A 14,751-nucleotide genomic window follows, 5' to 3' on the forward strand; every position below is an offset into this window, starting at 1 on the left:
TTTATGGTTCTGACGCAGGAGAAGAGCATATAAGATCAGAACCAAAAAATCGAAGAAGAAGAAGAAGACTAAGGAGAAGAGAAGATGGTTTGAGAGAAGAAAGAAGAAAAAGAGGTTTTTTATAAGAAAAGGGTTAACAACTGAGTTAGTATTCGAGAAGGGTATTAACTTGGAAGGAGATCTAAAGAGATAGAGAGACAGAGAGGGAGGAAAAGAAGTGGTCGTTACAGAGGTGGCTTGTTTTATTAGTCAGTTAATTATTTTCTTCCGATTTTGACTGAATTTAGTAACCGATCTATTTTCAGAATTTTTAGAAACTGATCCGATCTATTTGATTCGGAGTGAGTGGCTGACTCAGCATCTTTTTTATCTTTCTTTTTTTTAAAACCTGTGTAGGGTCTCCTTGTAAAGGTTTGGTGTTTACTTATTCAGGACCGTTGGACGAAAGGAAAGGTGGGTCCCACACACTCCTTATACTCTTGTTTTTTGATAGATTATACTCTGAATGAATAAAAGCTTAGTCGAAGAAGAGAGAAGGTTTGACTGTAGTTTTGAAGTGTGAATTAATATGATAATTAATGAAGATTCATTCATTTGTTAAAGAATCTAATACATTCATCTTTCATCTTTTTAATTAGTAATAATAGATAGGGAAGTAGTTTTTTGTCCGGGATTGTGGCTATGCCAGCACTGCCACGTGTCTATCTCTCTCCTCTTCAAAACAAGGGGGTAGAGATGTCTTTTCAAATGAAGAAGATAGAGATAGACTCATGGGAGTGCTGCACCACACTCCCGGACAGAGAACTTTCTCCCTAATATTACTATAGGAAACTATAAGGTATCAAACACTATTACCCTCGTGAGTGTGGTGTGTGTTGTGTATATCCGTCATTCCACGGTCCAAAAGTTGGTTAATCTTTTGGGATTGGTGTCTGGTTTGTGTGATTACACTTTCATAAAAAAAAACACTATTACCCTCATTAATTAATTATTATGTTGTCTAGAAAGAAGTAATTTTCAACCTAAAAATTTTTCAAATCCAATCATCTCTTAGAATTGGGTCTTTATTAGTGCTGCAACAGGATCGGATTGGGTCGGGCCTTTTAAAATTTAAGCCCAACCTCAAGTCGTCAAAAAATTCCAACCTTGACCTGCCTCAGGGTCGGGCTAGGCTGACCCTGATTGGCCCTTACCATGGAGGGGAAGGGAGATGCATGGTTTGGCCAAGTTGGGAAGAAGAAGAAGAAAAAAAAAGGAAAAGACAAAGTCAGGTTGGGTCGGGTCGAGCTCAGCCCGAGGCCTCAACCCTGACCCGGCCAGGCCTAGCCCTGACTTAGACCAAAAATTTCCAATCCTGACCACGCCTCAGGGCCAAGGTATCTCAACCTAGGCCTGTTTGGGCTCAGGTTGGGTGGGCTCAGGGCCGTCAAGGCCAAAATTGTACCCCTAGTCTTTATCATCAGTTGAAAAGAACTTACCTCCAGGCCAAGGATGGTGGTTACCTTGAAGACAATTGCTAGTGCAATTGGTGGTACTCTTGTCAATGGAAGTCATGGGATTAACTCTTCTTTTGCATTGTAAGGGGGCCTAAGGTGGCGGTTTCAAATGGTCGGTTTTCGGTTTTATGCATATACCAGGTTAAAACAAAATTAGACCGATAAGGTATGTATTCATCGGTTAGTTTCGATTTTATTGTCGGTGTTCCATGGTCAAGTCTCTATTTTTTATTCTCAGTTTCGGTCCAAACATCCGGTCCAATCAATTTCAATCTTTTAGTAGTTTCTAAAACCAAAATCATTGTCGAACGTATAAAAAGTTTGGTCCATCAGTTTTAATTTGGTTTGGTCAATTTAGGTTGGTTCAATTGGTTCGGTTTCTTTAACACCCCAGGTTTAGTCCTGCAGCTAGCAGTTGTGCCCAACCCTCTCCTAAATATAATATATCTTTTGGGAAAGGGAATGCTATCTGGGCGGGTGCGGTGTGTTGACCCTATGCCCAAACACAAAGGTGCAGTAGTCATTTTGCCCACCCCTGTATCTAAGCATAGGGGCAGCAAACCACGCGTGCCTAGGTAGCGTTCTTTCTCCCATATCTTTTTGTGGGAAAAAAAAGAGAGGTGGTATCTAGGTGTTTAAAACCTGGACCGAGTTTAATTTCACCAGCAGTGAAGAGAAATGAAACTCTTGGAAAGGCAAAATGGCTAGAGACCCTAGTTATTTACTTTGCCGAATAATTCAGCCAAACCGAACTATTCCGAATAATACAATTAGTTCTTGGCGAATCCAATTTAAAAATATAAATCAAAAAAAGTCGCGCGTTATATTTGGACGAACCAAATTATATACGAATAATTCGGTTAGTTAAAAAAACCAAAAAAAAATCCCTTAATCCCATTCCCGTTACGTATTCCCTTAATCCCTTTATCCTTTATTCCCTAATTCCCTTAGGGTTTCACTTTCACCCCTTTAACCTTCCTTTTATAGTTTTACCGTGACTCCGTGAGAGAGACAAAGAGTCAAAGACTCAAAGACCAAGTCTGCTGTCTGGGGTGCTTCTTCTTGTCCGACTCTGGCCACCGCTACAAGCAACAAGCTTGCTACCTGCAAGGCTGCAACTACTGTCTCGTACTCTCGTGACTCTCGTCCCACATCCCATCTACCTCCTTCAGAGATTTCAGCGTTGGGAACACTCCATTTGAAGCTATTGAGCCTCTACCCCCTTCTTCTTTTCCATCTCTATTCGGCCAGCGAGACTTTCTCTCTTCTCCATTTCCCTCTTTAAGTATTTTCTTAGCCATAATGGTCTAATTTATGTCTCTGTTTGCTTGTATTCATGGGTGTTTTTTTTTAAATTAAATTTATCAGTGTTATTGATGGGTTTTAATTTTACTTTAAAAATATCTTCTTCCACCTGTGAATTCTCCTGTGATGGATTCGAGTCACCTCAATGTTTTGTGTAAATTGGATCTGTGGTGTGTATATTGGTTTACAGAATTTCAGAATCTATGATTTTAATCTTAAAGAGGAACTCAGGAACGGTTCAAACCTGTAAATCTCATCTGGTGCCATGTAGATATATAATGAGACCATGAATCATGGAAAACAAAGGAGCTTCCTGTGAGTTAATAATTGTTTTATAAATGGGTGAATGGTACCCCATCTGGTGCCTTGCAGGAATATTACACTTTTTGTCCTCCAATTGGTAGCATATAATGAGACCATGAATCATGGAAAAAAAATATTTATTTACTAAGAGAACCATGAATGTCTCTGAGAGAAAGAGGGGGAAGGGGTCCCCATTAGCTCTAGGCCATCCACTGTGATGATCTACAAATACATATTTATTATTTCTTTTATAGTTAGACTATGTATGGGGGGGAAAGCTAATTGCCTTAATATTCTCTCTCTCTCTCTCTCTCTCTCTCTCTCTCTCTCTCTCTCTCTCTCTTTCTTTCTTTCAAATGAACGTGTGAGACTTGTTAGGGTTTAGGGTTTAAACACAAGGTTGCTTAAAGCATTACACCCTGAGTATCTAGTTTGGAATACCCAGACTGTTGCCTCCAGCTAGTATTTATAGGAAACTAGGGTTTAAGTCAGATGGGTTAATTACTAGATTGCCCCTCACAACCTGAGTATTAATACAAGTAGGATTATATTAGAACATATGAAGGAATATTACATAAATACCCTTACAATCTCCTCCTATGTTCTACATATATCCACCACACATGTATATAAACCATTGTTCAATCAGCAATTGAATCAATATAAATTGAATATCAATAATCCAATAAATCAAATAAGTAATAAGTAAACTTCAAGAAATAAAATTAGGGTTTTAGATCAAAACTAAACCCAACAATAAATCCGAAGTTTCACATGCAAGTGGTTAAACCAAAAGAAATAGTCAAAAGAAAAAGTCTTTGTAATTCATGTGACTTTACTCATCAAGTAAGTCATCCTCATCGAGATCCAGATTCAACCGTTCTCCTCCATCTTCGTCATTCTCTGTAATTTGTCAACTATGAATTTCATAAGATAATATGAATTCAATCATGTGCACAATAGTATCTAGTTCAACAATAAGAACTTAGTACATTCCATAAATGGCTGAAGGTAAATAAAAAATAATAAGCATCATCATCAAGTTTCTTTACAAGAACTCGATCATATATAGTCTCTATCACAAGGACCATACCACGTTTCCATTTGGAATACTATGTTCATCATATAAATCATAGATTTATATTGTATCATCAAATTTGGAATGGTACACCATACTATGAAAGACATGTCATCAAATTTGGAATGACATAAAGACTAGCACAATATCATTGAAACATATCAGACATTTTTCATATTCCTTTGTGGAATAACAAAGTAAGGAAACTTCACATGAAAAATTTGCTACACCGTCAAATTTGGAATGGTTTCACAAGCCCCCATACTTAGTAATTTAACTAAATTATCTGAAACATGTAAACTGTCCGAATGCTTTCTAAGGCTAGATGAGATTCGAATAATTCAAAATAATACTGGGTTAGGTTAAGATCTGACTAAATGGTCTTTAACCCCATCTCCCCCATAGTTTTGAATGTTCGATCTTTGTTCAATCCTTTTGTAAGGGCATCTGCCATATTATCCTTCGATCTCACATCAATCAAAGTGATAATCCCTTGTTCTGTTCGGTAATTCAGCATGGTCTGTTTCAGCTTGATGTGTCTCCTCTTACCATTAAAGAGTGAGTTATTCACTATCGTTTTTGTTGCTTGATTATCACAGAATATAGATATAGAGTTTAACTTGAAACTCCTTAATGGAATATCCATGATCAGATCCTTTATACACTTTGCTTCATCTCCCGCAGAAGCTAGAGCATAAAATTTTGATTCCATAGATGACAGAGCAATACCAGTCTGTCTCTTGGATTTTCATGCTACAGCTGCTCCTCCTAGTGTAAATACATAACCACTGGTGGATCTGCTGTCTCCCAAATCTAAGCTCCAAGATGCATCAGAATATCCTTTCAAAGTTGGAGGATGTCTAGTATAACATAGAGCATAACCAAGAGTACCCTTAAGGTATCTCATCAGCCTCGTCAAGGCATCCCAATGCTCTTGTCGAAGATTACTAGTGAAACGATTCACCATACCTACCATAAAGGCTATGTCTGGCCTAGTGCAACTCATTGCATACATGAGACTACCAATCAGTTTAGAATATTCTAACTGATTCACGGTGTCGCCTGTGTTAGGTTTCAACCGTTTGTTATAGTCATAGGGTGTCTCAATCGGTTTACAATCACTGTATCCCCAACTAGAAAGTAGCCTCTCGATGTAATGAGATTGACTAAGGGTGATCCATTGCTCATCGAAGCTTATTCTCATTCCAAGAATGGTGTCTACCACACCAAGATCTTTCATGTCAAATTCTTTGGACAATGTTTCTTTAATGTCACTCACTACAGAGAGATCAGAACCTAGAATCAACATGTCGTCTACATACAAGCAAATAATCGTGACCTTGTTTGACTCAGACAAAAAATAAAGGCACTTATCCGAGTTACTAGTTTGAAAACCAAAGCTCTTTACTGTCTTGCCAAACTTCTCATGCCATAATTTATGTGCTTATTGAAGACCATAGAGAGATTTGTTTAATTTACAAACTCTTTTTTCAGAACCTTCCATGACAAACCCTTCAGGTTGGTTCATGTAGATTTCTTCTGTTAGGTCTCCATTAAGGAAAATCATTTTTACATCCATTTGATGCACAACATAGTGTTCAATAGATGCTATGGCAAGAAGAATCTTTATCGTTGCCAAATGGCAGACTGGGGAGTAGATGTCAAAATAATCTATCCCTCTCACCAGGGTATAGCCCTTAGCTACTAACCATTCTTTATACCTGATTATAGACCCATCTGGATTAAGTTTCTTCTTCAGTACCCATTTACACCCTATTGTCTTGGCCCCTCTAGGTAGATCAACAAGATGTCAGGTCTCATTCTGCATTAAAGAGCTCATTTCCTCATCAATGGCTTCTTGCCATAGCAGTGAGTCCCTAGATCTCATCGCTTCCTTATAGGTGGATGGATCGGTCTCTAAATGGTAGGTCACGAAATCCTCACCAAAATCTTTGGGTACTCTATCTCTAGTAGATACTCTTCTAGGTTCTGATTCAGTAACCATTGTGGGATGAGTGTTAGAAACAATTGGTTCAGTATCCATGGGTGATTCTGTAATCATTTTTGTCAAACCTGGCAAGGTCAGGCCTTTATCTCTGAGGAATTTATCTTCAAAGAATATGGCATCCCTAGATTCTATCACCACATTGGTTGATAGACCCAAAAACCGGTCTGCAGCACTGTCTTCTGCACAACCTAGATACACACAAGTGTTTGTTCTAATTCCCACCTTAGGTCTCCTAGGGTTTTGTATCCTAACATAAGTTATATAACCCCAAACCTTAAGAGTGTCATATCTATAGGGATGGTTATGTCATAGTTCATAAGGTGTAGAAGTCAGTTTTGAATGTGCTAGTCTATTTAGAATGTGATTTGCAGTCAACACTGCTTCTCCCCAATAGCAAGAGGGTATGCCAGCTGTCAATAACATGGAGTTTAACATCTCTGTTAACGTCTTGTTCTTTCTTTCAGCTATGTCATTTGATTGAGGTGAGTAAGGAGCAGTAGTTTTAAGGATTATGCCCGTAGAGGCACAGAATTCCTTGAACTCTGTCAATTTGTATTCTCCTCCCCTATCACTTCTAAATCTTTTAATTTTCAAGTTCAACTGATTTTCTACCCTATTCTTGAAAATTTTAAAATTTTCAAAATAAGTATTTTACCTGATGAAAGAACCAGGTTCGTTGTCCCTTGTTGAATCACTTCCACGACGTCTCCATTTGCAACAGTGACACTCTCTGCTACTTGAACAACATCAGTGAGCAGGTCTTTGCTATTGCAAACATGACAAGTCGCTTCAGAGTCTAACCACCAATCTAAAGATGTACTAGCCAACCCCTTACCCTTGCCAACCATGGCAACAAAGTTAGTAGGCTCAATCTTGTCCACCAACATGTGAACTTCCTTCTGTGGTGTGTCAGTGTTCCCTTTCTTAGGACCCCTACACTCAGATGCATAGTGACCCGACTTTCCATGGTTGTCGCACTTGCCCTTCTTTTTAAAGTTAGTCTTTTTGGCATCCAACTGTGGAGGTTCTTTCTTAGGTGGCTTGGACTGCCTAGGATTTTTCTTGGATTGTGAAACTGAATAGGCAGATGTCTGTTTTTGTTTCACCATCTCCAAGTCATTCCTGACTCTGTTCTCATCTTCGATTCTAATGAACCGTTTGAGATCATTTAGCCCCACTTGTGTTTTCTTCCTATGCATCTCAGTTTTAAAGGAATGTCAGGTAGAGGGTAACTTAAAAATAATTGCACCCACTAAGAATGCATCAACAACAGGGATGTTTTCTTGGTTCAGTTTTGTTCTCAAGTTCTCAAAGTCTGTTACTTAAGGAAGTATTTCCTTGTCTTCTTGAAACTTGAAATCCATAAACTTGTCAACCAAGTGAGTCTTTGATAGGTCATCCTCCTTTCTGAATTGGGTTTCTAAGTTTTTCCAAATTTTTTTTGCAGTTTCATATTTACTATAGGTCTCTGTCAGCCTATCTGACAGGCAATTCAATAGGTAGTCTTTGCAAAAGTCCTCATCACTTATCCATTAGGCTTCAGTTAGGTCCGTGCAATTAAAAAATTTATTTACTACAGTGTAAAAGATATTGAGGTACTTCAGTCCAAACTGAGTCCTCCTTTTCCAAGAACTGAACTTAGAGCTACTAAAGCTTTCAAATTTGATCATCTCAATTGGAATAGTGTGTTTCTCCATATTTATGTGATTTGTTTATATGCCCAAGCAAAATTTCAAATAAAAAATAAATGCTCAAGGAACAGTCACACCTGAAATGGAAAACCCTGGATTTAGACGACAGAGGAAAGGACAGCAGCGGTGCAATGGCGTCGACAGTCGTGGTGTGTACCCTAGTACTGGCAGACACGAGTCACTGGTTGCTGTTCGGTGACAGCTGGCACTGGTCGCAACCCGTAAGTAATGACCGATCTCAAAAACAAATCAAAAGCTAAAGCCTTTTTGTCTTCTTCTACTTTTTCTTTGTTTTTTTTTTTTTTCAAAATCAAAAACAAAGTTTGACTTTTCATCCTATTTTCAAACAAAAGCTTAGACCATTCTCTCTCAACGAATTCTGTTTTTTTTTTTTTTTTTTTTTTCAACAAATCAAACCAATTTGTTGAAGAGATGGCTCTCTGCCTCTCTCTTCTTGTCAAAACAAAAGAGCTCTCTGCTTCTCTGCCAACGTCAAATCAACCCTTGTTGAATTTTTGAAAAAAAAAAAATTTCAATAATCATTCAAAGCAAGAGGGCGTTTGACCAAACAACAAGTTGTAGCCACGTCCTTTTCTGTTTTAAATAATCAAGAAATCCTGATCAAAAACTGTTGATTGTCACGTTCGAAGCAATGATTCGTAAATCAGATGCGTACGAACAAAACAATGTTTTAAAAGTTGAAGCTGAACCCGATCTCTCAAAGGAAAACCTGCGCCTATCTCTCAAACGAAAAACCTGCAGAGTGTTTGACCGAGATCGTATAAAACAAAGAATGCAATTCTGTCGATGCCGATCTCTCAAAAGAAAAGAAAAATTGCAAAATGGTGACGTACGATCAACCACAAATTTGATTCCAAAAAAATTCAAAAATCCAAAGCTGATCTTGATCGTAGAGAAATGAAATAATAATGCTTTAAGATTGTTAGGGTTTAGGGTTTAAGCACAAAGTTGCTTAAAGCATTACACCCTGAGTATCTAGTTTGGAATACCCAGACTGTTGCCTCTAGCTAGTATTTATAGGAAACTAGGGTTTAGGTCAGATAGGTTAATTACTAGATTGCCCCTCATAACCTGAGTATTAATACAAATAGGATTATATTAGAACATATGAAAGGATATTACATAAATACCCTTACAAGACTTTGCTTTTATCCAAAGAAACAGAGAAAGATATATCTCTTCTAATATAAAAAGTCCCAAAATCTATCTTCCTTACTCTTTGCAGGGCTATCCATGTTTCTCTCTTTTTTCTCTTATTGGGATTTCATGGGAGGTTTAAAAAAGCACATGGTGCCATGCAAGAATATTACACTTTTTTAATGTTGTTTTTTTCAATATGAATTTTTTATGTTGTTGTTTCCCATTGTCCTCTCCATTGGTTATTTGGGAAACTAATTCATATGGTGTTACTTTTATCAATATGAGTTTGTCTTATTTAGATTTTTGTGAGGTATAATAATCATTGTTTTGTTTGTTTCAAGGCAAAAAGACAAGTTTTGGCAACATGCTGATCAACTTGATAATGGTCTTTTTTAATTATATTTTATTCATGTAATGGATGACAATGACAGTTATTGGCTAGGAACTCTATTAATTGCCATTTTAATTTAAGTTTAAACATTAGTTGCATGTAAATTTCTTCATAATTGTTTCATATTCTAGCCATATAGTAGCCAATGTGTTGACATGATCTATCTGAACCAAACAGTTTTGCATACAAATTGAAGCTAAATCAAAAACGACTCTTGACCCATTTTTGTGTTTTGGCCAAAAGCTATTTTGTTCTATTTGTGCGCTCAATTAATGAACATGTGTTTATATGTCTTAAAAGTAGGGGTAAAAATGTCATTTATTTTATTATTAGAAAGGCAAGCCCCATTCACCCTCTTCTTCTTCTTCTTCTTCTTCGTATTCGTCTTCGTCTCACCCTCTACCTTGCAACGATTCCCTCTTCTTCTTCTTCTTCTGTTCCAACTCCATTCCATTTCGGTTCAGGTTGACGAGGCCGTGGTTACCCAATCTGTGAAAGCGTCGCCGCAGCGGTGGCCAGCTCGCTAGGGGACAACGTATTGTTGATAGTGGCATTGTGCTTCCATTCAGTGTTCGAAGGCATCGCCATCGGAGTTGCAGAGACAATAGGGGAAGCCTAGAGAGCACTCTAGACCATAAACCTTCACAAGGTGTTTGCTACTATTGCCATGGGAATAGCGCTGCTCCAGATGATACCCAATCGCCCTATCCTTTCCTGTGCGCCATACACTTTGGCATTCGCGATGTCAACCCCAATCGGGGTGGTCATTGGGATCGTGATCGATGCCACTACTCAGGGCATAGTGGCTGATTGGATCTGTGCCATCTCTATGGGATTCGCTTGTGGTGTCTTCATCTACATCTCCATTAACCATCTTCTCTCCAAGGGTTACTCCCCTCCCACACCAGATCCGGTGGACATGCCTCATCTCAAGTTCCTCGTCGTGCTATTGGGTGTCGCAGTAATTACGGTTGTCATGATCTGAGATTAGAATTCAGAAGGGGCACTGGCGTAGGATTCGAAGAAGAGCTAGACGTATGGAGTCGGACAAATGGTTTTACAAGTATCACCCTCACGGCCTCACTCAGTGTTGGCCTAAAATCCCAAAATAAAATAAGGAAAATCCAAAGAGATTGACACCCAAAAACTCGGTTCTGAGTTTATGTTTTAGGAAGCAGATGGGTAAAGGTGGCATCTCTCCATTCACCCACTTCAAAAAACTATTATACACATAGGTATGCCAAACATATTTCTTTGTCTACCATCTATTATGTCTATTGGTTACCAAACGTTTTTTATGTTTTGACAAAAAATGGTTTTCACAAATGATTTTTGTTAAATAGGTAAAAATCAAAAATAAAAAACATACCAAAGAGAACCTTAGGGAAACCAAAAAGTTTTTCATACAATTCAAGTTGAATCCAACTGACAGACTCACAGTAACCAAACAGTTTTTCAGGAAGATTCAGTTAATAGATTTAGGGTAACCAAACAGTTAATATGTTAGGACAACGGATCAACTGGTGCACGACCAATGGATTCCTCATCAATATCAACGCAACCACCACTTAGTTTATGCAACCAAATATGTCAAAAGACTCAAGTTAGCCCTACACGTAATTGGCCCTTGCACCAAATTACTATAAGAATAGGATACAACTGATGATGAGAGAGGTATGAGAAGCAGAGGAGAGTAGAGAAAACACCATTCAGCCACAACTGATAATTTGTAAGTAGGATTAACTGAGAACCATACCCTTTAAATCAAGCAGCTCCTCTCAGTTGCAGCTCCTCTCACGGTGAACATGATGGCGCAACTCCTCTCACGGTGACCATGGTGGTTGAGAAGGGAGAAGAGAATCCTAGGGTTTCGTTAGCAGAGGTGTTCTAAAAAAGGAGAACATCTCTAACGGTCATATGAAGTGAGGGGTAGTTTAGTCATTCTATTCTTTCAAGGGTAGAATGGTCTAAGATTGATCAAAAAAATCAATCCGTTTGCACATAACGTTCAAGACTAACGGCAGAGACCAAAGGGGAATGTACAATTAGAAAAGTTATAAAGGGGAATTTCGATAAATGGGCATTTTCAGGAGGACATTTGTCAAAAACCCTAAATTTTAAAAGTCTAGCCAAGGTAAAAGGGCTGGTTCGTCGTGAAACTACCGCCCAATCTCTCATAAAATCTAAATCTCATCCGTATTACTACCCCTATATGCGCTCTCATTGGCACCTATGCTGGTACAAGGGTTAAACGACCAGTTAACTTTTTTTGGAAAGTACTTGTGGAAAATAAATTTGTTACCAGAGAAATATAACCAACCAAATGAATTAAAATAGAAAGAATTCTATACTATTTCCAATAAAATTCTCCCTAAGTACTATACATATATCTCTAACCCATAAAGAACACCCGCATGCTTCTGAGGAGCATCAGCCCCGAAATACCTCTCAATCATCTTATGGAAAGCATGCCACGTCAGCAAACTATCCGAACCGGCTTGATGGCATTTCCCAACCACCCGGTCCACATCAAGAGCCTTAGCGATCCGGTCCAACCCTCCATACAAACTATTGCAGAACCTCATTAGATGCTTAACATCGTAAACCCTAGTTCCAAAGAACAACCTGATCACATTCAGAAACTCCCCAATCTCATTCGGCAAACACCGATTCGTCAAGATCTTCACCAAATACCCAAAATCATAAGCACTATGAAACGTTACCCAACTCACCGAGTCATTACAAACGAGTCCAGAAGACATCGCGAACTCAGCAAATTTAGACGAATCAATCCCATTCTCTCTATTCTTCTCAAAATCCACACCTTGTTGTCTCAAAAGCTCAATCGAGTCCGGCGCATGCTCATCCCGAGTCACATCAAAGTCACGAAAGTTGAATTCCCAAATATACCGGTTTCCGGTACCGAGATCCGGTAAATTTCCGTCAGAATCAGAGAAGGTAAGTCCGACTTGGATTAAATTCAAAGCATCCACGTTTGTTTTGAGAATAAGGTAGTGATCCGAAGGTCGACGACGGTAATAGAAAGGATCCGCCGGACGGTAAACGACGCCGGGAAACTCTGTATCCATCGAGATGAATGGATACTCTTCTATTACGTCTCGGATCAATTCGAACTCTGATTCGAGATTCTCAGCCCAAACTTGTCGGATCACAATAGGTTTTGGTTTCTGATTCGATGACATGATCGTTTGCCTAATCTTCGATTTATGATTCTGACGCAGGAGAAAAGCATAAGATCAGAACCAAAAATCGAAGAAGAAGAAGAAGACTGAGGAGGAGAGAAGATGGTTTGAGAGAAGAAAGAAGAAAAAGAGGTTTTTTATAAGAAAGGGTTAACAACTGAGTTAGTGTTCGAGAAAGGAGGTATTTGCTTGGAAGGAGATCTAAAGAGATAAAGAGAGAGAAAGAGAGAGAGGGGAAAAGACGTGGTTGCTACAGAGGCGGCTCGTTTTATTAGTAAGTTAATTATTTTCTTCCGATTTTGACTGAATTTAGTAACCGATCTATATTCAGAATTTTTTAGAAACCGATCAGTGGCTGACTCAGCATCTTTTTTATCTTTCTTTTTTTAAACCTGTGTAGGGTCTATTTGTAAAGGTTTGGTGTTAACTTAATCAGGACCGTTGGATGAAAGGAAAGGTAGACCCCACACTCCTTATACTCTGAATAAAAGCTTAGTCGAAGAAGAGAGAAGGTTTGACTGTAGTTTTGAAGTTTGAAAATTTCTCTTTTTAAAGTGGTGGGGACAGAGAGAGAGAAGAGCAGAAGGTTCATAGTGGGTGTCGTGTCGATGCCGCATGAATGTGAAAACCGTGTGTGCAATATGATAATTAATGAAGATTCATTCATTTGTTAAAGAATCTAATACATTCATCTTTCATCTTTTTAATTAGTAATAATAGATATTACTATAGGAAACCGTAAAGGTATCAAACACTATTACTCTCATTAATAAATTATTATGTTGTTTGGAAAGAAGTAATTTTCGACCTAAAAATTTTTCAAATCCAATCACCTCTTAGAGTTGGGGCTTTATTAATGCTGCAACAGCGTTGGGTTGGGTCGGGCCTTTTAAAATCCAAGCCCAACCTTGAGTCGTCAAAAAAATTCAACTTTGACCTGCCCTCAGGGTCAGGTCGGGCTAACCCTGATTGGCCCTGACCATGGAGGGGAAGGAAGATGCATGGGTTGGCCAGGTTGGGAAGAAGAAGAAGAAGAAGAATAAAAAAGAAAAAGACAGAACCAGGTTGGGTCGAGCCGGGCTCAACCCGAGGCCTCAACCCTTACCCGACCAAGCCTGGCCCTGACTTAGGACTAAAAATTTCCAATCCTGACCAGCCCTCAGGGCCAAGGCATCTCAACCCAGGCCTGTTCGGGCTTAGGTTGGGCTCGGGGCCATCAAGGCCAAAATTGTACCCCTAGTCTTTATCATCAATTGAGAAGAACGTACCTTCAGGCCAAGGATGGTGGTTACCTTGAAGACAATTGCCAGTGCAGTTGGTGGTACTCTTGTCAATGGAAGTCATGGGATCGACTCTTCTTTTGCATTGTAAGGGGCCTTAAGGTAGCGATTTCAAATGGTCGGTTTTCGGTTTTATGCATATACCAGGTTAAAACAAAATTATATCGATAAGGTACGTATTGACCGGTTAGTTTCGATTTTATTGTCAATGTTCCATGGTCAAGTCTCTATTTTTAATTCTGAGTTTCGGTCCAAACATCCGGTCCGATCGATTTCAATCTTTTAGTAGTTTCTAAAACCAAAATCATTGTCGAACGTATAAAAAGTTTGGTCCATCGGTTCTAATTTAGGTTGGTTCGATTTCTTTAACACCCCAAGTTTAGTCCTGGAGCTAGTAGTTGTGCCCAACCCTCTCCTAAATATAATATATCTTTTGGGAAAGAGAACGCTATCTGGGCGCATGCGGTGTGCTGACCCTATGCCCAAACACAAAGATGCGGTAGTCATTTTGCCCACCCCAGTGTCTAAGCATAGGGGCAGCAAACCACGTGTGCCTAGTTAGCGTTCTTTCTCCCATATCTTTTTATGGGCAAAAAAAAAGAGGGTGGTATCTAGGTGTTTAAACCTGGACCGAGTTTCTTTTCACCGAGAGTGAAGAGAAATGAAACTCTTGGAAAGGCAAAATGGCTAGAGACTAAGTGATGGCTGGCCCAAGGTGAGGCCAATGGGATTCGAACTTAGGGCGTCCGAATTTACGACTTGCCCCAGCTCGCCACTAAGCCAACACCCCTTGGGATTCTTCATTTCACCATGGTGAATAGACTACCGAGAAACT

At 39.0% G+C, this 14,751-nt stretch overlaps 1 protein-coding gene across 1 annotated transcript; it reads right to left on the minus strand.

The window, feature by feature from the left end:
- Positions 1-11,811: 11,811 nt before the first annotated feature.
- On the minus strand, positions 11,812-12,689 carry LOC122672382 (probable CCR4-associated factor 1 homolog 11). The gene has a single exon (XM_043869868.1). The coding sequence runs from the start codon at positions 12,634-12,636 to the stop codon at positions 11,812-11,814; it is 825 nt and encodes a 274-aa protein (XP_043725803.1). The 5' UTR covers positions 12,637-12,689.
- Positions 12,690-14,751: the final 2,062 nt, after the last annotated feature.

The sequence above is a fragment of the Telopea speciosissima genome, chromosome 8 (assembly GCF_018873765.1).
Source record: "Telopea speciosissima isolate NSW1024214 ecotype Mountain lineage chromosome 8, Tspe_v1, whole genome shotgun sequence".
Classification (NCBI taxonomy): Eukaryota; Viridiplantae; Streptophyta; class Magnoliopsida; order Proteales; family Proteaceae; genus Telopea; species Telopea speciosissima.

Bases quoted from the DNA above. Each gene is read 5' to 3' on its own strand.
- LOC122672382 (XM_043869868.1), bottom strand. From the start codon at position 12,636: ATGTCATCGAATCAGAAACCAAAACCTATTGTGATCCGACAAGTTTGG.